Source organism: Ictidomys tridecemlineatus, chromosome 14 (assembly GCF_052094955.1).
Source record: "Ictidomys tridecemlineatus isolate mIctTri1 chromosome 14, mIctTri1.hap1, whole genome shotgun sequence".
NCBI lineage: Eukaryota > Metazoa > Chordata > Mammalia > Rodentia > Sciuridae > Ictidomys > Ictidomys tridecemlineatus.
In genome coordinates this window covers 7,436,001-7,461,872 of record NC_135490.1, presented here as the reverse complement: position 1 = coordinate 7,461,872, position 25,872 = coordinate 7,436,001, and the positions used below count along the sequence as shown (strand labels likewise).

General features: G+C 43.5%; 1 protein-coding gene across 3 annotated transcripts in view; it reads right to left on the bottom strand.

Moving 5' to 3' along the window:
* The window catches only part of Kif13b (kinesin family member 13B), a 157,974-nt gene that overhangs the window by 34,547 nt on the left and 97,555 nt on the right, over positions 1–25,872 (bottom strand). For all 3 annotated transcript variants that reach the window (XM_078030801.1, XM_078030802.1, XM_078030803.1), the window contains exons 22-35: positions 21,605–21,775; positions 19,280–19,437; positions 18,477–18,609; positions 15,325–15,471; positions 14,782–14,811; positions 13,261–13,360; positions 12,422–12,548; positions 11,678–11,733; positions 9,456–9,580; positions 8,166–8,342; positions 5,703–5,795; positions 2,527–2,679; positions 2,237–2,314; positions 1,615–1,668 (exon numbers count right to left, since the gene is read on the bottom strand). In XM_078030801.1, coding sequence (XP_077886927.1) covers positions 1,615–1,668; positions 2,237–2,314; positions 2,527–2,679; positions 5,703–5,795; positions 8,166–8,342; positions 9,456–9,580; positions 11,678–11,733; positions 12,422–12,548; positions 13,261–13,360; positions 14,782–14,811; positions 15,325–15,471; positions 18,477–18,609; positions 19,280–19,437; positions 21,605–21,775 — 1,602 coding nt within the window. The remainder of the gene's footprint in view (positions 1–1,614; positions 1,669–2,236; positions 2,315–2,526; positions 2,680–5,702; positions 5,796–8,165; positions 8,343–9,455; positions 9,581–11,677; positions 11,734–12,421; positions 12,549–13,260; positions 13,361–14,781; positions 14,812–15,324; positions 15,472–18,476; positions 18,610–19,279; positions 19,438–21,604; positions 21,776–25,872) is intronic.

Sequence of the window (25,872 nt, the reverse complement as noted above, 5' to 3'; positions counted from 1 at the left end):
TGCCTGAGGCCCTCCCAGTCCCTGCAGGATGCCTGGGAAGCGGGCACTGCCTCCAGGTGCTCTCACTGTGTGTGTCTCGACCTCTAGAGCAGCATCTGTGTGCCTCGGTCTGTGCACTGGGTGTGGATGAAGCACAGCCATGCTCTCTGAAACAGATGCTATGACTGTCTCCGTTCTGAGACAAGGAAAGTGAGGGGAGACAGGAAAGATAGCAGGAAGATCTGGGTCATATATACTTCCCAAAACACAGGAAGTCATGCTTGTTATTACATTTTCCTTAAGATACACTCTTCATTCACATTTAAAAATCACTATTCAAACCAGGTGTGGTGGCACACACCTAAAATCCCACAGGCTCAGGATGCTGAGGCAGGAGGATCACAAGTTCAAAGCCAGGCTCAGGAGCTTAGCAAGACCCTAAGCAACTTAGTGAGACCCTGTCTCGAACTTTAAAAGGGCAGGGAGGGTTGTGGCTCAGTGGTTAAGCACCCCTGGTTTCAATCTCAGGTACCCCCCCCCCAAAAAAAAATAACACTATACAATCAAGTTTTCAAGAATTCTGTTTTCTTCAGGTCCTAAGCTGAACTAATTGAATAATTCAGTGTTCTAGCATAAATAAGAACTAAGAGACCCACACACATGTAGTGTATCAGTAAACTGAAGAAGAGTAGTTTACGTGTGTGTGTGTGTGTGTGTGTGTGTGTGTGTGTGTGTGTTTAGGCAAACCACTAATAATCTAGATCTTAAAATAAGTCCTTCATTATTAACTTCTTTTTCACTGTAAATTTTTATAAGGAAAATGTCAAACATGCAAAAGGAGTATAGAAAAATTATCAAAAAAAAAAGAAAAGAAAAATTATCAAGTAGACAAAGAGCAGTATATAGAAAGAGCATCAAGAGCCCACTGAGCCATGCTGACTGCCACTGAAAAGCCCTTCGACCTCTCGCCCCTGGTGATTCTGAGGCAGCCCACGCCACAGCACTCACATAGCAACACCACCGCCAACGCAGGGCCATAGCATTATTAGGGAGCATGACACAGGCCAGCACCAGCACTGACTAGGTCCCTCAGAAAACACAGGCACCAACTATGACATGCAGGCTTCCAAAAAGATGGGTACAGGAGCACCAACCTTCCTCAAGTAAACAGTGTTGAGTTTCTATTGCTGGAAACTCTGTTACAGGGCAAAGCTGTATTAACAACAACATAAGTAAATTCTAGCTAATAAAATTTCTGTTCCCTGATTTTTCTTCCTTTTAACAAACACTATTAACTTTCAGGTATAATTGTCTTCTTCCTTATAAATTTTGAATCACTATATCAATACTTCACTATTCAAAAGCTGATATGAAATTCCTTTTCTGGCAGAAATGAGAGAATACTGTAGATAGAAATATTAGCAAAAAAAAAAAAAGAAATTGTTTTTTAATCCCAGTAATAAGAGGGTGTTGTGGCAGATTAGAAGAAACGAACTCTAAACATCTCCCAGTAAATGCCACACGGTGCAGAGGAGCAGGAAGAACTCTGGCATGCAAAGTTCGCCTGGGAGAGGTGAGCAGAGGAAGGCTGAATGGAAACAGACCGAAACAGACAGGAACAGGGACCGCCTTTACCTTGTTGACGCCCAGATTGTACGAGGGGATAAGGTCTTGCCGGCTTCCAGACAACTGGGAAGAAACGGAGGCAGGGGATCAATACTTCAGTTGTGAAAGCATGAAACCTCTCATCTAAGAACCAAATCAAGACCAGTGCCCTTGGGACATGGAAACACTGAGCTGGTCACCGATAGTGTTCTGGTGGGAGGCTTATCACAGACCAGTATGTGGGCGTGCACTGAGGCCACCCACCATGGCCTGAGCCCTTTCTCTGGGTGCTAGTAAGTAGTAAATGGAAATTCACAAACTATCTACTACTACCTACTCCAGACTTCTCAACATAAAAATGATCGACTCCAGCTGAGGAGCCAAGCTGGCTTGCCCTTGGCACGCGGCTACCCTGGGCTTAGCTCCACAGACACCTGTGACCCCACAGGTACACTAGCTGTGGTGGCAGGCAGACAGGAGAACGTGTGGAAGGCACGAAAGGGCTCCCACAGCAGCAGGAGGTGGAGCGAAGGGCCCAGGCGTCCCTGAGGAAAGGAAGGGAGTGTCACCTGGGGGCTCAAGGCGCCCACATTTAGCCCAGCAAGGAGGAGAGAAGGGTCTTGGCTGCCCCCCGAGCCAGCTGGCTACTCACTCTGTTCACATTGGGAGAGCTAATGCTCCTCCTGCTCAGCTTGCCTTTCCCCGTCAGCTGCTCCTTCACGGCCACTTCCTGGAATCAGAACACAGGCAGGGGAAGGCAGTTACAGGTGCGCCCAGAGCAACCCAGTCTGCAGCAGGCTTCCCTCACGCTTACATGAGGGCTGTCACTTGGCACGACAGAATGACATCATTTCATCACTTAGGCTATTCAAGGTTAACTAGAATTCACACGCAATCACGCTGGACAGGTGTAGGACCAGGCCAAGCAAGGACACCGCTGACCTGGCGCAGGCGATCCAGGGTCAGCAGGTTTTCCACAGCCAGCACACTCCGCAGGTACTTCTCGATATACGCCTCTGAGTCGGCGGAAGCCGGGTTCTCCACGTTGGCAGCCATCCTTGCTAACGCCTCTCGCTCCTCCACTCCCTGGGCCTCCTGCAGAAGAGAACACCATTTGTTGAAATCAAGCAGTGCCCAAGAGCTTCTCGGTCCACTCCAGGTGTTCTGAATTGACAAAGGGAAGAGATTCAAACACTCCCATTCATGTCGGCTTCTGGAACTCGGAATTTTCCACAGAAACTGTGATGTGGCGACTCGGGCAGCAGCTGACGTGAAGGGTAAAGCTGCAGAAGCACCTTCTGACAACCCTGCTCCTACTCTATGTCCACTGCAGAAAACAGGTTACTGGTCAGAAACACCTTTGTGGGCCAGCCAGAAATAAGGCCACTAGGACAAGAGCGCTGCAGGCACACAGCTCTGGGGCAACTCAGAGCAGCCCATCATGGGTGGCAGAACTTCAACGCAGTGTCCATCCTCACTCTGGGCTGCAGGGGCCACAGGCTCAGAGCCAGAAGGAAGAATGGCGGCAACTTCTCACTGGCCTGCTTCCAGTAGAGGCCATCCTATGCCTCTGAGCAAGCTGGCCTGAGCTGGCCATGCAAGTGATCGGGAAACTCACGGGTCTGTTAATGTGTGATCTTATTCATGTATGTCCTTGTTTCAAGAAAAACATCTTCATGGCAAATTCTTCTCAGGGAAAATCAGGTACTACATTTACTTGTGAGTTTCTTATACAAAAAACTACACGATGCACATCCAGATGTTATCACATCTTAAATGCCATCAACATAAGACGAACATTTATACACAACTAAGGAAAAAGACCTGCCAATTAATTTTAAGATACCATCAGTTATAAGGCTTTCTAATTTTAGGGACTTTTTTAAAGACTATAAACGAGTCTTAGAACAGATCAAATACAGGCAGATTCATCAACTGGCTTAAGTTCACCAAGACACTGTCTCCTACAGTCTCCTCTGGGCCTGTGATGACCATGGAGAGAGGAATCAGCCACGATTAGCCAGAGAGGCAAGAGGAGCCCCTGGGCCTAAACTCCTAGGCACTGAGGACCCCTCTCACCAGTCCACACAGAGCTAGTGAGAGGCTGTAGGAGCAGTTTCCCAGAGAGAGACAGAACCTGTCTTGCTGCCATCTGGCTAGACCGCTCCTTTCTCATGGCTTTTGGAACATGCAACACAAGGCACACATGAGACTTTTTCATGATGAAACCCTAGCTTGATAAAGGTTCTTTTTTTTTTTTTTAAAGAGAGAGTGAGAGAGAAGAGAGAGAGAATTTTTAATATTCATTTTCTAGTTCTCGGCGGTCACAACATCTTTGTTGGTATGTGGTGCTGAGGATCGAACCTGGGCCGCACCCATGCCAGGAGAGCGCGCTACCGCTTGAGCCACATCCCCAGCCCTTGATAAAGGTTCTTCTCATTTTACATCTAAGACTAATCTCACACAAGCTTTAAGTTTCCCTTTTCCTTTTTCTTTATCATCAGGATTTGATATTGTAGAAACAACGGTCTACCACTCAGTTGCTCAGCTAGCTATCAACACCTCATCCTGTGAGGGTATTGTCTCCAAACTGACTGCCCCCACATGTTTTCTCTTTTAAAACTATCACCCGAAAAATAAAGCACTTTTAAAGAGAATAAGAAACCTCCAAGGAAAGAAGAGGGAGCTGTAGCGGAAAAGGAAAGAAGGAAGACAGTTCCTAGGTAGGGGCAGGGGCTGTGCCCTGTGCCCATCTCTTCCCTCCCCTTTTGACAAAGTGAAGGTCCAAGAGAGGAAAAGCAGAAAACAAAATACAGGGAATAAATGTTAGGACTCCAGCAAAACGTGTAAGTTTACTTGTTTAAAATCTTACAAACAAATGAATGAAGCACAGAGAGTGATCCTTCTTCAGACCAAAGATTACACAGTAGACTCAACTCTGCAAACATCTTAATTTCTAAATGCTCAGAAAGCTCCAAATTAAACAGTTAAGCAGTTAATGGTTTCTATCTAAGTCTAACTTTAAAAATCTAGAAAAGAACCATTGGACACTAATGGAGAGAAGTAAAGTGTCTTGCAATACAAGAGATCTAAAGCAAAACCCAAGTGCTGTGCAGTCTACTTGTTTCCTTCTCAGGGTCTGGCTCCTGCTGTAGAACACACATCGCCCATCTGCAACGCAGACAGGTAGCAGAATCCATCAACATTCCTGAGGTACGGAATGCAGGTCAAGATGCAGTGCTGATCAGGGCGGGGGCTGTGCCCTGTGCCCATCTCTTCACTCCCCAGGAAACTCCATCTGTTCTCACTCCCCTTTTGACAATGAGGGAAGGAGAAGGAACCACTCCTTTGTGTTTTCAGAGTCCTCTTCTGAGGACCCACACTTCTGTCCCTACAAGGGACACTTCCTTGCCCAGCCCAGCAAATGAAGCTAATTCAGGGCTTAAGTACTAGGAGTGTGTATGAGCCACATGCTTATCATGTTTCAATCACCAAATCCTCAGAATCATCTGAATCCTCAGAATATATCTCAACTAATTCACAAAGGGAAATAGTAGAAGTGGCAGTAAAACATTAATACTCATATAACAATGGCCACAGCAGCCATGACTTACTGCCTAGTCATGTGGACTACATTTTACACACACTGTTTCATTAACCATTAAAAACAACCCTGCGTAGAATGTATGACTAACCCCATTTGAAAAAAAAATTACATTCAGAGTAATTGACCCAAGGTCACTTTGCTAATAAGAGATAAGAATGAGACTTGTTTGATTCCAAAATCCAGCACGAATCTCAACACCGAATTGGGCTGCCTCCCTGAGGGTGACGCCACATGTCTATGCTCTTGTCTTCTTCGGTGTGCCGTGAGCAAAAAGATGCTGAGATGTTTTTCAAAAGAAAGCTCTTCTTTAACAAAACACAATCTAGAACTGCTAAGGCCGCGAATTCATTGTGTTCTGAGTTAAGATTAGGAATTCCTCTAGAAACCTCCAGCATTTCCCTAAGTACACATTTTCAGTTAATATGTATTTCTTGCATACGTGAGTTTTCAGGGAGTTACCTCTTTTTAAGTTCTTATTTTTAGTAAATTCAAATTGCATATGATCCTTCACCTCTGGAATATTGGAGACAATTTCAAAGGTCACTCCACATCCAGGAATAGAACTTCGATGAGACATCTTTTTTAGGAGACTTTGAGCAAAACCCTAGAGAAAAACAAAACAGAAGATAAAGTTTTCTGCCTCAAAAACTGAGTTTACACTAGCACAGAGGTAGCATGAAGGATACTATGTTCGTTCTGATCAAATGGAAACAGCACATTTCCAACATAAGGCAATGAAATTCACATCACTAAATACAGCTTCCTCAACTTCCTCCCCTGCACAGAACCAAACCACTAGGAGTCTACAGTGACAGGTCCCCACACCAAGCACACGAGGACAGACTTGGAAACTGGCCCCAGGCATCTGGATAAACTTTGCTTCAACACTATAGAAATAAAACACATGAAATGACCTTCCAAAGAGGATGTAAGCAAGGACCGGTGACGCTTATGCTTCTCCCTCCCAGTACGATGGACATTTTGTACCATGAATATTGACAAGTTCGGGCATTAAATTCTTGACCAGAGCAGGATCGTTATAAAGAATGATTTAAGAGTGCCTGGTCATTGTTTATGCTGACTGCGCTCTTTGCACAGTTCAGAATTGAACTGTTGAATTAATGCAGAGATGACTCATTTGGAGATGCTGCTAAGACTGAGCATCCTGTAGAGGTTGAGGAGAGCAGCGATGAGGGCGGAATACAATTGGTGAATAAAGATAAGGACGAGAGAACAGGAAACGGGCATGGAGCCCTTTTCCCTAAGCAAAAGGGAAGGCAGTGACTGGAAAAAATTAAAAACCCAAAGGAAAGACAAAAATCAAGCCACTTAGTCTCAAAAATGCATAATTTCACAAACCTAATAAGAACTTATTTCCCAGTCAATATTTTTAATCAATTTTTAAAAGATCTGAGCCCCTCAGAATGCAAAGACCATCGACTTCATCCTTCATGCCTGGACTTTGGTCTCACAGCGCAGAGCCAAGGTCAGGGACACTGTGGGCAATGGGTGGCTCTGAGCTATTACTGAGCTACTACCTCGAGGCGGGTAGTGGGGGCAGTGTGAATGCCATTGTTACTGCACTCTTTTGTTTTCTATTTGCATGGAATACAAATAGAAACGGGTCACGTGGAAGTTCCTGTCCTTGCTATAAAGAAGCAATGTACAGCAATGAAATATCTTAGATTGGAGGGGAAATGGCATGTCTTTAAAATACCAGGAAGAAAAGTAGCAACTCATTGTCCCTACAGTGAAAACAAACAGTGCCCTCTGTGTGGGGGACGCTGAAGGGCTGGTGACTCTGCCAGGCAGGTTCAGGGCCTGCCAACCAGGATGGGTGATTTGGAATGGAAACCCTTTCTTCAAAATGTTCCCCAAGAGCAGCGTGTCTCATTCAAGCCCTTCCAGACACGAGTGCATGGAGACTTGCGTGGGCATCTGCGCTCACCCTGTGGCCGGGGTCTTCCTGATGTGGGACTGGCAGTTAAAGAGCTGTCATTTCAACAGCATACGGCCAGTCCTCACTTCAGAGGTTGATACCAGTGTGACATTTAGAACTAAAGATTAATTTTTAGGGGAGGAGATTACATTTAGGAGTCTGTCAACCATGACTGTGCTCTTTTAAATGACAAGACTGATTTTCATCTGTCCTGGTTTCAGTCAGTTTGAGAATGCCTCACAGAAGGGAGCGAGACGGTTAATTAGGATCCGTGGGTCGACCTCCCAGATCCTTATATTTGAAAAGCCTAGACATTCCCTCCTAACCCTTCGTGTGGCATGAGGTTCTTCCCAACCATGCTCCTTGGCATGGGCTCATCTCACCACACTGCAGTCCCTAAGTTCCCCAGCTGCCCTGGCCCTCCCGCCTCACGATCTCTGCAGAAGTGTTCTCCTCCTCCCCATGAAACGCTCTTTCTGTGCGGTACAAGCTCAACGCATGCTCCTCTGCACAGCCCTCCCTCCCTCTGTCTGAAGTCTGTTCTCTGGCACATGGTGAGGCCCACACCCCAGCACTCAGCATAGAGCACAGCAGCTGCTGCTCAGGGAGCTTCGGTGAGGACACTTTTGCCCTGTACAGCCCCACGTTGTTTCCTACTCACCTTTTTAACCCAAAGGCAAGTACTGCTATGAAAGAAAGGCCTAGAAAGAGAAGCATAAGCAGCCCGTGCTAATAAACTAACAGCTGATCTGCCAGGGAACAGCAAGAAGAGGCAACAGGACTGCCGAACCTGCCCGGGCAGGGCCCGAGGCACCCCAAGAACAGCTGCCACTGGCGGATCTGCCCTAAAGAGATTCGGTGTAACAATCTAGTACTATTAGAAGGAAGTCAGAATGGCAGCCTGGGGACCGGAGTGAGCACAGTCATGGCACAGTCACTCTTCTAGACAATGTCTCAGGCCAGAGTGACCACTCCACAGCCCTGGCCACAGGCGGGCTGTGGTGAAAACGCTGTTGAGTAGGAGTAAGGCCTCACCTGCCGGCCGTGAACGTGCACACAAATTCTTTTGCGTAAGACCAGCTGCATGTCAGCGGGATGACTAAGCTGGACTGTTACACGCACAATCAGGAACAGGCGCTCGTCTGTGGGCGTGCCCTTGCTGAGCTGAGGACAGCTATGCACTGCGGAGTCCCAGGAGGCCTCTGCTTTCACCTGCAGAGAAGGTAAGACAATGCACTGTGCTTTCCACCAAAGAAACCAAGGTTAGGCTAACGTCCTCCTGTGCGGACCGCTCTGAAAAGACAAGACTGTGAGGATGTGGCCTCCGGCACCTGAGTCTAGAGAGCAGAGAGCAGGGGCTTTCCTGGCTGGGCTGCTTGCTCTTCATTTTTTTTTTTTTTTTTTTTTAATTTTAAAAAGTGCTCAAACATCAAGAAAAGTAGCAAAAGTCAGTTCCATGGACTCCTATACGCCTTTTGAGATCTACCTATTGTCAGGATTTGGTCACTTTTGCTTTTCTTTGTCACAACCAACACACACATACTACTTTTGCTGAATCACTTTGGAGTAAGTGAGAGAGAGCTGCCACACTCAGGAGATTCACCGTAGATACAGTCTGTGTTCAAATGTTTCCCTCTCCCCTGCCCCAGGTCATACAGTGCATTTGGCTGCCATATCCCACCACCCACTTTATCTGCAACAGGCCCCAGTCCTCGAGGAAGGGCCTGCCTGTCCGCCAACCTGGAGCATGCAGCTCAGAGCGAGTGCCCGAGTGTGTCCTCACATTGAATTCAGCTCTGCATCTTAGAAATACATCAGCTTTCCTCCCTGAAACACTTCATGATGTAATTTTTCAAGCATATTAGAAAGTAGGGACTAAAGCCCCCAGATATACCCATCACACAGCTTCAAGCATTTAAATCAAGATTTCAACACACTACCTTCATCTGTTCTTTTCCTCCTTTCAAAAAGTTTTTATGAAACAATTTAAAGCAAATCCCAAATGTGGTGACATCCACACTCCCTGTGCTTTAGCAGTTCAACTTCCACCCCAGGCGCTGAGGACAGAGGACAGCTGCTGACCACTGCCGGCCTGCATGGGCCACACGGACACGATCCTTCACCCGGAGAGGGAGGAGGAAGGTGAATGGGCAACATGGAATGTTCAGGCCTCACTCTTTTTGGAAGTCAGAAGGAAAGGCGTCCACGGGCTTTGGCTGAGAAGCAGATGCACTGAAATGACCACCTGGTGACTGCTTCCAGAGGCTCCAGGGAAGTCTATGGAACTAGTTCCTATCTGACCCTCCCGAGCTCTGCTTGACTCACCTCTCCATCATGGTGTTTCACGACCTGGAGTTCAAAGAACTCGTCCTCCTCTTCCCCAGTCAGGGTGGCATCCCATCCTCCAGCTTCTGGGTCGTCAAGGTTATCCTGAGAGCTGAAATCATCAGCTGACGGCAAAGAGGCTCCGTTAAACCTGGAGATGGTCCTCAAGGGTAACCCTGACCAGCTAAATTTCAATGTACTTATTATTAAAACTGTGTTTCACATTTCATTTGCTTTTGCTACGCAATCTCACGTGACACAATGATGCCCATTTAAGAGTTCACAGATCTTAGAGGGAAAGTGCCTCAAGAAATCATCTCTCTCTCAATGCTCCCTTTACATCTAATCTCACACGGGAGGCAAAGGAAGCCAAGATAGGAGGTAACCCAAGGTCTGCTCACCCATGTAATGACAGGATTGTAACCAAAATGCCCCACCTTTTAATGAACTGAAAAAATGAGAAATAAACGGGAGTGATTCCAGTTACTTGACAGTTAAGTTCAACAAAAAGATCGACTGACTACATGAGCCAGAGGCCCTACTTAGGAACGCATCATGGTGTTTCGTTCCCAGCCCAACCCTCTCCCAGTCCCCATCCACCTTAAGCTAATGCACAAGCATCAAAAGCAAGTGGGGGTGGAGGGATGGGAATAGGAAAAGCAATAGAATGAATCAGACATCACTCTCCTAGGCTCATATATGAATACACGACCAGGGCAACTCCACATCATGTGCAACCACAGAATGGGAAGTTATACTCATGTATGTTTGTATAATGTGTCAAAATATACTGCAATGTAAAACTGAAAAGAACAAATTAAAAATTTAAAAAAAGGACTAGTGGGCTTGGGTGGACTAAGAGCATGTATAACACTCAACAAAGTCCTGATCATCTCTGCAAATATCCAGACTAACAGGCCTTCTTCCTCGGGCTCTTCCCCCCCACACACTTCTTATACAACCCCCCCCAAACACACGTACATGGCCCTCACCTATCTGGGAAGCCTAACTTAAGAGACCAGAGTCACCCTCAGTCCCCAAGGTTCTAGAGAACAACAGGCAGGACTGTGTCTTGTAGCAATACTTAAAAAAACAAATAGCTCCCCCCCATCAGGTGCCTGCGCATACCATGGCAGGGCCCAGTACTCTACCTCTGGGTAAATGTGAGGATCCTCCATGCAAGCGAGCTCAGGGCCACAGGTGCAGAACCCTGGCACACCACTTTCTGCTCAGAGGAAGGGGTCCACCAAGGACACGCGGCTCGTCTACCTAGGGGCCTTAACCTTCACCACACAGTTCTTTTTCAAAGGCTGTAGGAATTTAACTGCTGTCATTTAACTTAGTTTTAGCTCCTTTACTTGCCTTTTCATGTCCTATTTTTTCCTCCTACAGGCAGAGTACATTGTGGGGGGAGCAGACAACAGTTATTTACAAAAAAAAAAAAAAGGTAATCCAGGAATGAGCTCATAAGGACTCACAGAAAAGGTACAAAAATTATTATATAATGTTAAGAAAACATGCTACATAGTATCACATGCTACATAGTATTATTAGTCCCTTCTGGAGAGGAGTCTTTCCTAAAGAATAAAGAGAAAAGTTTTTGCATGTGTGGTACTGGGGATTGAACCCAGGGTGCCCTACCACTGATCCACACATCCTCAGCCCCTTTTACTTCTTATTTTGAGACAGGATCTCACTAAGTTGCTGAGGCTGGCCTCAAACTTTCAATCCTGCTGCCTTGGCCTCCCAAGTCACTGGGAATACAGGTGTGCACCACTGTACCCAGCCAAGAAAACATTTTTTTATAGTTGTAGATGGACAGCATGCCTTTATTTGTTTGGTTTTTTATGCAGTGCTAAGGCTCAAACCCAGTGCCTCACATATGCTAGGGAAGTGCCGCTGAGCTACAGCCCCAGCCCAGAAGAAAACATTTTTAATACAGATAAACATTACCACCATCCTGAACTGATGGGGGAAGCATGCACACAGAACCAGGGTTGCAGCAGTGAAATGTGAGGAGGCCTCATAATGAAACAGATGTCTACTGCTGTTAGGAAAATAAGACTTACAACAGCTCAGTCTTTGAACAGCATCAGAATGTGTGAGCCACAAAAAATTGCCTCTAACCTCAGGAGGACAGGTTGCGTACTGACACACTTGGTTAGTATCTGAGCGTTAACCTGATTTGCCCAGGTAAGCCTTCAGAAACTCCTTGAACTTACCATTCAGGTCAAGGAATATAACAGGAATGTGGGCTTCCATCCCAGGAACTGGTGTCCTGAAACACAGAGACAAACGCTCCTCTAGTACACTTGAGGACATGGCCCCAGCACACACTCACGGCTAGCACGGTCCTGGCCACAGCACCTGGGCACTGATCTCCTACAATTTAACATGAGAAATGCCACAGAGACTGAACTGTAACTGCCACTTCTTACGCTGACACTAGAACTGGTCTGCAAGACCACTCATCTGTTTCTATAAAGCCCCATTTCAACATACTTTCTTATTAAAGGACATACTCCAGGGTTCTGTGTGGCTTAACTTACTATTTTTAATTTCTATAAAGTGGCACAGAACATTTGCTGACAGTACAATTTAAGCTGGTACCAAAATCAAAAACTGGTGCAAATGCAATTTTCTTATGACTGAACAGTCTTCTAAGGGAATGAATAATCCAAGTAATTTACATATTAACTATTTTTTTAATGATAAGTACAGTGGTACTAAATATTGATTTAAGTTCTCAGAAATCTTAATTACTTTGACCAATAACAACGTTATTTAATAAAGCAGCTATTTTAGACCACAGTTATTCTAGTAATGAAAATAATAGTTCCTTAAATTCACACAACTCTGTCACATGCTATCACGACTCTTCCATTAACAGCAGCACACCCAGAACTCAAATGGAAAGCAGGGGTTCGAGAATGCTCAGAACTCCACAAGAACTGAGGGGTTCCTACCATTCTGCAGGGGCCCCTGGAATGCCACTGCCAGCAGAGGGGACCATCACAGCGTTCCTTTCCTCAGTTAGAGTCAACCGCATCTCTAGGAGCTGTGCCTCACGGTCAGCATCATCTTCTGTTTTATCTAGAACATCAAGAATGAGGATTAGGCCAGGAGTGGGGGTGCACACCAGGAATCCCAACAACACAGAAGGCCAAGACAGGATGACCACAAGTTCTGGGCTAGACTGGGCAACTTAGCAAGACCCGTCTCAAAATAATAAAAAAAAATAAGCACAAGGGGCATAGCTCAGTGATAGAGCACCCCTGGGTTCAATCACCAGTAATGCAGGCACACACACACACACACACACACACACACACACACACACACACACACACACACTTGATCCAGAAATGCTACTTGATGTTTCTACCTCTGGAAATATCACGTGTTTCAGTTGCTGGCACTGGGTGCTCACAGTGATAAGAACTAACCCAAGCAAAGGTCAGCTGGGCTCCTGCAGAGACGCCCCTTCAGCCCCTGGGCACACGGCAACCTGGCCCAGGCAGAACCACTTGGGAACATCAGCGCCTTTCCTGAAGCTGTTTCTAATGACCAGTATGTGCTCTGCCCACTGCATTCCCTTCCTCTGTTGGGGGTTGGGGACCACACCAACATATTATCACAACTGGATGAATGTTCTCTTGAAGGGACATGGCACAAACCAGGAGTCACACTCATGTGCTCTTGCCATCCACATTGCTGATACAGGCTCTTAATTTACATGTCTATGAACGGGGTTATTAACTATTCACCAACTTCAGGGAGGGAAATAGTGAGTTACTCTTCCTACCAGGTTTGCTGACAAGCTTTTGTAGCTGTTGATCCAAATACTCTTGACGCTTTGTTAGCACATTTAGCCATTTTCTACGTAATCGCTCTAAATCCCGATCCTGGAAGAAAATAAGGGAAACCATATTCACCACATACAACATGATGTCAAGACAGTACCTGTGAAACCGATGCTCTAGTTCACCTTTCTTTAACACGATTAAAAGATGTATCACACAAAACTTCATTATTAGCACCACCAGATACCTTTACTGTAGTTTAAAAGAGAAACTCTCAGAATCTAAAGCATTTTCTTCTAAAGCAGATTATTTCTGAAAGGGATATCTCTGGCACCCTGGCCAGTGTTATTTCTAGTGGCTCATGGGACAGAACTCCAAGCAAGGAAGGTCTATAAGTCCTCTTTGATGGAAAGAACTTACAAACTCCATTCACTAATCTTCAGATTTACATAGCCCAGAACCATCAGAAGGGGCTTTAAATGCTACAACCCCTTTTCCCACGTTGCACCAGGCTCTTAGAGACATGCCACATAAATGCTTCTCCCCTTATTGTATATGGGGGAGGACAAGAGGACAGGGATCATTACCAGCAGACCAACAACTCTACCAGTCAACACCTGCAAGCACGCCAATCTTCCCTCATTTCCTCTGTAATAAGGTTACAAGACAGGGTAGGTCAGTGGAATGCTGCAGACGCCATGGATCTGGATTTCACCAGGGCACTTAACCAAATAGCCCATGACATTCTTGTGGACAACATGGAGGAATGCGCAATGCATCTACTTGAGTAAGATCGCAGAGGACTCAAATACCACATCTAAACAGCAGTGAGTAATGGAATCATGTCAGCTTAAAGAGGTCTCTACTGCTGTGCCATAGGACCCTGAATGTAACACCATCTGATACAATGCGTTTTATCAGTGACTTGCAGGAACGCAGACGTTTCTATCCAATTAGAATGATGCAAAGCCAGAGAGTGACTGCACTGGATGACATCATCAGGCTCCACAGGGCTGAGACAGTCCTCAAGGATGACTAACAGGATGAAACTTCACAGACACAGACAAAATATGGCAGATTAGGGAAAGAGAAGAAAGGGAAAAATAATACCACAAAAACCCTGGATGAGTGCAGGAAGGGCATTCAGGGAGAACTGGCTTCAAATAAGGAAAAACACCAAGGGCTGGACCACGCTCAGGGCGACACTGGAACAGGAGCAGGGCCAATGACTCCACTCAAGCAGAGGCCAGGGAAGAGCAGCTGGGGAAACTGCTCTTTAGGAGCCTGGATGGAGAGATCCAGGTGTGGGGAAGGACAGGGAAGTGATGTTCTGCTCCTAACGCACCTGCCTTCACGACCCCTGATATCCATGATACAATACCATCCTCCTACTCTGTGTTACTTTAAGAAGATGCACCATTTGAATCAAAATTACTTAATTATCAAGTAAGAGCACAACAAGCTCCTAGAATGTGTAATTATGTACTTGAATCAAGCTGACAGGCTAACCGACGCTCAATTACCTGGTAGCTGTCCATGTCCTCCTCTTCCTCCTAAAAGAAAAAGTGCATCATGGAGAACCAAAATAATTATCCAAGAATCAGGCTACACAGTCTGAATCTTCCCCCAGAGTTTCTGTCACCTCCCACCTACAGCACCCTCAGTCAGAGCTTTACAGTTGTCAGGAAGTGGAGGAAAACCTTGAGCCCCTGGGGGTTGGGGGTGAAGAGCACTGTTTGACCTTTTCGGGAGCCAGTACAATACTCACCCTGCTGGGCTTACAGTCCCACTCACCAGGGGAAATCAAACCCCTGCTGGCAAGTAGGCTTCACAAGCCAGTGGGGGGCTTCTGCAGAGGGGCTGCAGTGCAGAGCGGCTAATCACCACGCACTGGGGAGTGGAGGAGGCTGAAGAGTTTTAACCCTCTGTTTGCCAGGACCAGGGCAAGCCAGCAGAGTCTGGCAATGCCAAGAGCACTGTTCCCTGAACGCGGTGTGCCCGGGGTTCCCAAAGACTCTGGTCTGGGTTGGTCTTTTAACAAACCAAAAACAGTCACAGAAACTTACCTGGAAGGCGTCAAGAGTTCTGGGGGACCTGAGTGGTCTGACTTTCAGGCATCCAATGCCAACAGACAGTATACACTCTTCCACCAACGGCAAAGTCCCAGACTCCTGCACAGACTTCACTTCAACTTGAACTCGCCGGGACTGCCCCTGGACCACAGAGAATTTTCAGTCTAAAAGTCAGTTTCTTATTTCCAAAAAAATTGGTTTAGAGAGACCCCTATAGGTCCACGCTGAGAAAAACATTTAACTTTGGAGATCTCTTAAGTACTAACATACAAATCCAAAACCAGACAGGAAAACTTATGTTCCTTTTTACCAAGTAAAAAGACATTTCATCAATAAAAAGAAACATTAAAAGAAAACATTCTAACAAAGGAAATGTGAACCATTGTCTAATAAACAATGTTCAATTTATCTGATAATCAAATACATACAAATTAAAATAACCACAACACACTTTAATTTCTACTTGTTACACTAGCAATTATATGTGAAACAGGCAATTTACAATACCACCCAAAATTTAAAAAATAATTTCAAAACTGTAGGGCAAGAATTTAAGTTGGGCAATATGACTTAAAAATATAAGTATCCTATGCCCCAGAATTGACTTTGAAGGGATATGTCCTAAGTAAATAATCGTGCATTTTTATAAAGAATCTGAAAGCACTGTGAAGAATAGCAAAAAATAGATATAAATCGAATGTACAGAATCCATAACTGTTCAAATAAGCCGGCATGTATAATGAAACACGATGTAGTCATTAAACTATTACTGCGGGAAATGTGTGGCGTGCCCAGGCAAAGAACAAGTAACCAAGGGCAGGAGACACACATGGGCCACTTCTAAACGCAAGCATCTAAACACAGGTATCGGAGTTAGAAACTAGAAAGGCTAACTACCTTGGAATCACTGCCCTAATCCTAGAATAAAAAATAATTTTAAGCTAAACAGCAAAAGGAACTGATCAGAAAAAGCTGTTCCTACTTAAAACTGTTTTCTGAGTAACTCCTATGTGACTCCATATATTTACCATGAAGTACATGGTCAGAAAGAATTCCCAGTATCCTCAAATTACTGACTTCAAACTTAGTTTATAAATGTTAGGGACAGAAAACAGAGTATGAAAATGGAATCTGAATATGTTTCAAATCAATTACTCTTGTCTGCTTCCACTACACTTAGCTCCCAAGAGATTTGATGATGAGGAAAATCTACTTATGCATTGATCCCATCAAGCTTCGTTTGAATGGACAGGATACAGACATCTTTTGAGTTTATATTTTCTAAGAATTATGCATCAGTTATTCTGTGGAAAAATTCCTCAGAAAATATTTTAATAGTCTAATATTATTTCAATTTGCTACCTTTTAAATCAGAAAGCAATCTGTTCGGAACACATAAACAGTGAACAGGACACAGTGGGAAGATTCTAGGTATGGAGAGGGAAGGGAGGAGGGCAGGGTGGGAACGGCTCACTGCTCCACAGCAAAGCTTTGCAAAGTGCACTTCAACTAGTGGCTGAACTTGTTGCAGCTGCTGATATCCCAGCATTTGTTGTGTACAGCAGTTTCTATGTGGCTAAGCCCTATCAGCTGTCCTCTGCCACTGTCCTGTTCAAGAAGAATATATCCCAATTTTAAAACTTATCCTACTCAGGTGTGCTCAGTCTTTGAGCCCCTCTCAGTCGCCTGCCAGGAGGTTCTGCCATCGTCTCCTGCTTCCAGCTCCTCAGGCATGTGACTCTATGCAAAGAGACCCAGGTCCAGCCTCAGGTCTTTATTCTGCCATTTGCTCAGGAGAAACCTTCCCAGACCTCATGTGACATTTTTTGGCAACCAGGTAAAGAGACAATCCTTCAAAAAACCCCTTCCTGACAAGTCCAGTGATCATCAGGCACTCTTAGTAAAGGGTGTCAGAAGTATGACCAACACTCAGCTATGCAACTACACTAATTGGTAGAAAAATCACCGTCTTGCTTCCAGGAAGGAATTTCTAAGGCAGCCAAGGAAGATAAACATCTTAACTGATGCCCAGAGAAAGAAGTTCTTCACACAGGCAAGAATTCTACTGTACATACATATCATGCTGCAATTTAAACCAATCTCTTGCTTTCAGTTCCTTGTCTATATGTGAATGCACCTGCTCACATTCATTGCTGGGGTCCAAAAGAAGTGCTTTTCACCTTCCTTCTTGTAAGACATTTAGAAACTTAAATAGTTAAATTCTTTCTTTTAACCTTTTCTCATATTTGGCTTTGAATACTTTTAACATTCATTTTCTTGAGCTACTCTTTTATTTTAAACTATGGAAAAATCTCACAGGACACAGTAGCCTGCTAAGTGATAGATTAATGCAAAGCACAGCAAAAAAAAAAAAAGGGGGGAGGGTATTTCCAAATCATTTATGCAAATTACATAAAGACTTCCCTTCCACTATCAGTTGGCAGAGTAGACTGGCAGATCACGACATGCCTAGGGTTGAGGGACTATTGTCACATATTTCTCTGCTATGTGGACCTGGCGTGTGTTCCCATCTACCCAGCTGCATTTATTTAACACCTTCCCTGTGCTGAGCACTGTGCTGTACATACAGCAACCCTCCTAATCCTCATCCCAGTCCCATGACATTGGTGTTGCCATCATCTCCACACTGCAGGTAAAGGGCAGAGGGCACTGGACATGCCTACAGGTACAGAGTAAGGATACTGCAGAGATGGCACTGAATCCAGCATGTTGGCCCGTGAACACATGTTCTTTTGGCCATGTTACAATCCTTTTCCTCCTTGTTTTCATGAATGTGACAATCCTGCCTGATGTTTGTTTTATGCCCTATAATTCCAAGTTTATCTTTTTAATAACACAACAGAAGCTAGTTTCAAAATATTGTAAGTAGAAAGACTCATGACAAGGAAAGAAAATGCACATGAAGTAGGAAATTATTTTAATGTAAGATGGACTTGGTCAGTCTAGATATCAGCAGCAGCATCAACTTTTCTATTAAAAAGAATCCAACATGTAGCTCAGAGGTACAGTGCTTGAACAGCATGCATGAGGCTCTGGGTTTGGTCCCCAGCACCACCAAAAACAACAACAAAAAATTAAGTATTCTGGTGCCAAAGAATTTCATAAGCACATTGGTGATATGTTACCTGCCGGAGCTGGAAGACTCCTCCCGTTGGAACATCCTTGGCGGGAATCACTTCTACAGGGCAGTATTCACCATTCTCATTCTGTTCCAAGATCTGAACCCAGAATTCCAATTTCCTGGTGACTTCGCTCCACCTAGAAAACAGGTGCAGTTCTTGGGAAGTCACATTTCTTTTCTAATACAGGCAGCTTAGGATCCTACACATGAGACTAAGAAACTAAAATGACCACCAAACGGGTAACTGATCTATGGTTGAATTAGAAACATACAAATACATGCTAGCAAATACAATGAACAGCAAAGTTAAACTAACTTGATATCAAGACTAGAAATAGATCCTTTATTTTGCTCAGAAAGATATGATGATAAAATCCTTTTCAAAGTGGCTACTCAAAAATCAGAGCATTCTAGTGAGATGTGCAGAACAAGTACAGGGCTACCTTCCCATAAACAAACAAAGGTAGCACTTTCCACTCCCATGACTTGAAAAGAGTCAATGTAATGATGCAGACCTCCATTTGTTTCTCTGACAATAATTAGAAATAATTCACAGTGATAAGTGATCATTCTCCACATTAATTTCACTATTTCTTCTTAAATAACCACATACTTAGCTTTCTTGCATCATTCTTCCAAGTTCACTGTCCTAGGAAGTTTAGCTGTGATATAAGCACCCTGGACACAACACCATCTGCTCTGGGGCCTGGTAATGCTCAGGAAACATCGAGCTTTATAAATGGCAGTATCAATCTACAGCAATGTTGTAAAATTATAAGTAGAATTAGATGGATATCTAAAATTCACCTGTCCCGAAGACTTCGTGTTTTTGCTTGGATGATTCCCAAATCCCACAGGGCTGGGTTTTTCCGGGGGTCATTCATTTTATGTCCATATACTTCAATTGCCAAGGCCCCTTCTGATAGATGCTCAATGAAGTCTTCCGTGATGTTAACAGAAAACTCCTGAAAGATAACAGCTGATTACAAAACAGAAACACTTTCCGGTAATCTTACAATTACTAATACCAGGAATCATGTACTTAAGTTTTATCAGGGAGGAAAGAAACAGAAAACAGAATACTTCCGTTACTGAGCAGAGCGTCATAGCACCTGGGTTTGATCCCCAGCACCACCAAAAACAATAACAAAAAATTAAGTATTCTGGTGCCAAAGAATTTCATAAGCACATTGGGAGTGCCCAGGTGGCCAAAGGTTCTTGCCTTTAAGTTAACTATGAATTTTTAAAACCTTCCACTTTTTTTCTTTTTAGACTCCATTTTTCCATTGGTTCTTTTTAGACCTACATGACATAGAATTTATTTTGACATAAAGGCATGGAATATAATTTGTTCTATTCAGTCCCAGGGACTTCCCCCTTCCCCTCCCCACTCCCCTCCTCCCTCCTCATTCACTTCCCTCTGTTCTACTGATCTTTCTGCTATTATAGATTTTTTTTTTAATTAGTGTCTTGTGGATGCACATGATGGTGAGATTCACCATGGTATATTCATATATGTGAATAGGAAAGTCAGGTCAGACTGATTCCACTGTCTTCCTTATCCACTCCCCCCTTCCCTTTATTCTCCTTTGTCTACTCCACTGATTTTTCTTCTATTCTTTTTTTATAACCCCCATCGTATTTTTCTCTACATATCAGAGAAAACATTCAACCTTTGATTTTTTAAAATCTTCCACTTTGAAAGTCTAGTATGTAAGAACAGCACTGCATTGTATTTTCAAAATCTATTGTTTAAATGTTTAACTAACTATATGAAGCATTATAATAATTTATAATATCTTGATATAAATTTCTACATCCAATAAGGTAACTATATGTTGCAAAAATTACTTTTTCCAGTTTTTTGGACATTGTCTACAATAAAAGAATAATGATTATTAGCACAAAAAATAATTTTCACAACCTGTCCTTATGTGTGGCAAGAGGGTACTGGAGATCAAACCCAAGGGTGCTTGCTACCACTGGTCTACATCTGCAACCTTCTTTTATTTTTTATTTTAAAACAGGGTCTTGATAAATCGCTACAACTGGCCTCCAATTTGGGATCCTCCTGCCTCAGCCTGCTGGGTGGCTGGGATTGCAGAAGTGCACCAGGACACCCAGCCCAACCATTTCTCCTTTACAGAACAATATTTTGCAATAAGGATTTTGCTGTATTAAGAAAGTCATGGAATTTAAACACACTGGGGAGAAAACCTCACTTAAACAAACAAACAAAAAAATGAGGTTGATCAAGTGTGGTAAATAACAAAAAAGACTGATAGACCAGTGCAGTGCAAGCCCCAGGAAACACGATGACAACTACTGTGGACAAGGTAACTTCTGTGAACGGTTCCTTCAGCTGAAAAAAGAAGTGCAGCAAAGAAATATAACTGGCAAGGACAAAAGGACAGAATGGCAAAGGGCTCCGCAGAACCTCAGACCCAGTGAAGTGATTTCTTGTCTGTTGCCTTAATTTTCACAGCTTCTTAACTGTTTCCGATTTCTTTTCTTCACTAATGTAACAGAAAACACAGATTCCTTTAGAAGATGAGCATGAGCGCGTGTGCGCGCGTGCGTACACACACACACACACACACACACACACACATACACAGACACACACATTTTTTTTTTTTTTTAAAGAAAGAGAGAGAGATTTTTAATATTTATTTTTTAGTTTTCGGAGGACACAACATCTTTGTTTGTATGTGGTGCTCACGCTTGCCGGGTGAGCGCACTACCGCTTGAGCCACATCCGCAGCCCCAAGTTACCCTTTTTTAAAACCGGGAATCGAACCAAGGGCCACTTAACTACTGAACCACATCCCCAGCCTTTTTTTCTAATTTATTTAGAGACAGGGTCTCGCTGAGTTGCTTAGGGCCTCACTAAGTTGTTGAGGCTAGCTTTGAACTCATGATCCCAAGCCACTGGAATTACAGATGTGCGCCACTGTGCCTGGCTATACAAGTTACCCTTTGACTGTGGACAAGTCAAATGCATTGACTTTAATTCTTTACTCCACTGTAAGACATTTTGGTCCAAGACATAGATTGGCAAAATTATTCAAAGAAATAAGGATTCTTTTTTGATTTTTGGTTACACATGAGTAGACTACAAAATCAACTCACTCTGCAGTGATCAAAGACAACCATGCACTGAGGCTCCTTGCTGACCGGGGAGGAGGAGGTATCCACCTCAGGCACGACTATCACTGGCTCCTGCTGATCCCAGAAGTCGTATTTGCAGAACACGAAGTGGGCCAAGTGCTGTGGCAACCCCGTGGCTTGAAGTATTTTCACCTGAAAGGAAAGGAGGGCTCTGTTGGTGTTTTAACCAGAAGATTCCAGGTGGTACTCTGAGTTAGAGGTATGGGTTCCTGTCCTGACCACATCCTATTCACTCTGGAGTATTTTTGCATCTGAAATGGTGCCCACAACTGTCCTATTTAGTAAGAGGCCTGATATAGGGTGACAAGGACTTGATGATAAAGGTGGGTATACTGAAGTATTTAGAGGCTGATGAGGAGAATTTAAATTCCAGTTTCTTAGAACATAAGAATATAACAGTCATCAATTCAGAAGAAGAAAGTTCTTGAACATCAACAACATTCAGTTATATGAATCTGGCTAACTATGAATATGTCCTAAAAAAAAAAAGAGCCAGGTACAATGAATTTTTAAAAAATCAGTAATATGTGCCAACAAGCAATAAATGTTCGAGGAAGGGCAAAATATTTATTCAAAACATTTTTTTTTGGTACTAGGAATTGAACATTCGGGCTCTACCACTGAGGCTGAAGCCCCAGTCCTCTTTTATTTTTTGAGACAGGTCTCACTAAGTTGCTTAGGGCCTGGCCAAGTTGCTGAGGTTGGCTTTGAACTTCAAATCTTCCTGCCTCCACCTCCTGAGTCGCTGGGATTACATATGGGCACTACCACACCTGTCTTGATATTTTGAAGTATGAAGCATAACAAGGTTCTCAAGTAGAAAGGTTACATGCTACCAAATCATTTTTTGGAGAATTTTAAAGGCACTGAGAATGTGACGTTAAACCTCTGGGGGGGAACGGGGGGAAGTGCAGAAGGCGACAGTTTGCGCTGTCGGAATCAATGCTGACCAGATGCCTTCCCTACACAGACTTAGTGGGGAGAGGCGCCAGCGCTAAGGGCTGGACTACAGGACTGCAGAGTTCTGTGATGACGAAGTTGGGTGGAAACGCATGCCTCAGCAAGTTAAATTAGGTTCAGATTTTACAACTGACTGAGCCAGTCTTCACATTACTGAGTAATAATCAGAAACTTTGTTCTTCACCCGATCACTCCCTGCATGTTGTACAATCCCCTCTACCTCTAATAATAAACTTAATGAAAATAAAGTAGAATATATGGCATAAATTCATGTAAGCTCAGCAACCACAAATACAACCTTCACATTTTGGAAGCATTAGTAAGGATGGGGAAACCACAGAAAGTGGGAACTCCATAGTAATTCATTTTTCCTTGTGATGCTAACGAGTCTGAAAGATAGCAGTTTTCCTCCTAGGCTACAGAAGACTGGCCAGCACAGTTCATATCTCCATACCACCTGAGCAATTAATGTTCTGTAACTTTTTATAATTAAAAAAACTATTGTTTTCACCAATTTTTATAAAAACATTTTCTTACCATAATAGTCTTTACAGTGAGGCACAAGATTTTGAGGTTACAAAAATCTAAACAAAATCTGTCACTTATTAACACACTTAATCTGTGTTCGGGTGCAAATTACTTCAATTTTTAGTTTTCTCACAATGGTACTGGCACCAAAACAAACATGAAGACCAATGGTACAGAAGAGAAGACACAGAGACAAACCCATGTAAATTCAGTTTCTCATACTAGACAAAGGCACCATACATTGGAGAAAAGATGGTCTCTTCAAAAAATGGTGCCAGGAAAACTGGAAATCCATATGCAACACAATGAAATTAGACTCCTATCTCTCACTCTACACAAAACTCAACTCCAAGTAGATCAAGGACATAAGCATTAAAACAGAGACCCCGCACCTACTAGAAGAAAAAGTAGGCCCAAATCTCTACCTTGTCAGCTTCAGAACCAAATTCCTCAACAAGACTCCTAAAGTGCAAGAAGTAAAATGAAGAATCAATGAATGGGGGCTGGGGCTGTAGCTCGGTGGTAGAGGGCTTGCCTAGCGTGTGTGAGGCACTGGGTTCAAGCCTCAGCATCACAAATAAAAGTATTGTGTCCATCTACAACACACACACACACACTCTCTCTCTCTCTCTCTCTCTCTCTCTCTCTCTCTCTCTCTCTCTCTCTCTCACACACACACACACACACACACACACACACGGACTATAAATATTAAAAAACAGGATAAGAAGCTTCTTCACAGCAGGAAACAATCAAGACCATAAAGAGAGAGCCTACAGAATGGGAGAAAATCTTTGCCACCTGCACCTCAGAGCATTAATCCCTGGGATATATAAAGAACTCAAAAAACTTAACACCAAAAAAATAAATAACCAAATCAATAAATGGGCTAAGGAACTGAACAGACACTTCACGGAAGAAGAAATATGATCAGTCAACAAATATATGAAAAAATGTTCAATATCAACAGCAATTGGAGATTCCATCTCACTCCACTCAGAATGGCAAGTATAAAGAATACAAGTAGCAATAAATGTTAGTGAGGATATGGGGGAAAAGGTACACTCATACCTTGCTGGGGTCTGCAAATTGGTGTAACCACTCTGGAAAGCAGTGTGGAAATTCCTCAGAAATCTTGGAATGAAACAACCATTTGACCCAGTTATCCCACTCCTTGGTGTATACCCAAAGGACTTAATCAGCATACTATAGTGATGCATCCACATCAATGTTTATAGCAACTCAATTCACAATAGTTAAATTGTGGAACCAATCTAAGTGTCCTTCCACAGATGAATGAATAAAGAAAATATGGTACATATATACAATGGAATATTACTCAGAAATAAAGAGGAATAAAATATCATGCTAAGGGAAATAAGCCCATCTCAAAACTCCAAAGGGCAGATATTACCTCTGATTTTGCAAATTCACAACAGGTGGGGTGGGGGGATGGCTGTTCCCTGATTAGACGGGGGTGTAGGGAGAAGGGAAGGGAAAGGGGAATGGGAAAGACAGTAGAATGAATCGGACATAACTTTCCTATGCTCATATGAGTACATGACCAGTGTAACTCCGCATAATGTATAACCATAAGAATGGGAAGTTACACTCCATGTATGTATGATATGATGGAATGCAGTCTGCTGTTGTGTATAACTAAAATGAACAAATAAAAAAAATTTAATTAAGAAATACAATATTTAGTTTTCTTTTTTTTTTAAATCTGTCCCCAGGCATTATATTTACCTTTTTTTTTTAATTTTAATATTTATTTATTTTTTTTTTATTCTCGGCGGACACAACATCTTTGTTTGTATGTGGTGCTGAGGATCGAACCAGGGCTGCTCGCATGCCAGACGAGCGTGCTACCACTTGAGCCACATCCCCAGCCCAATATTTAATTTTCTTAGGCTCAGCTTTCTCCTGGGAGATCTGTGAATGTTAACGGCCACCCTACTGTCCCGGGTGACACCACACCAATGAAGGAAAGGAAACGAATGGAAGCAACTGACGAGGTATTCAATACATACTTCTCTGTGACTGAATTCTGTCTGAAAGCCACGTTTTCCCTATAGAAATTCATCTAAGTTTAAGAATAAGAAATAAGATGTCATACACTGACCCATCCTCTGCAAGCAACTTCTTAGGACTGAGACTCAGGATCTAGAACATAGGTTGTCTGGGGTTTTATTGGGTTTAAGTTTTTACATACAAAAATGAAAATCACCACAAGGTGTCAGAATACCACAGACTTCAGCTTGCAGCTGTCCAAGACAGAGAGGCAAAATGACATCAGCTGCTGTCAGCTGGTGATAAAGAGGGTCAACTAGACTATTCCTACTGCTTTCATGGGCTTAATTCCTTTCATTTAAAAAATCTTAAGATATATTGTATTGTACCAGCATTTTTTAAAGCCCCATCATTAAAAAAAGGTTACTGGATGCACTACTTTTTTTCAGTGAAGATGATAAATTTCCTGGAATGTTGTTTTACTGCAATGGTAAAAGCTCATCTTTCAGAGTTGCACTTTCTAGTCCACCCGTTTGACTGGGCCACACGGAGTCATCAAGCTTGTCTCCACCCCTGAGAATCGCAATACCTCAAGGGACAGATTCTGAGATCAATGCAATAAAGATGAACCTTCTAGCAGATAACGGTGTTTTCCCCTTATTCTGAAGTGGTTGGAGCCACGGAACACGGCAGACCTGCTTAGCACATGCTGCGACCTGCAGAAAGTG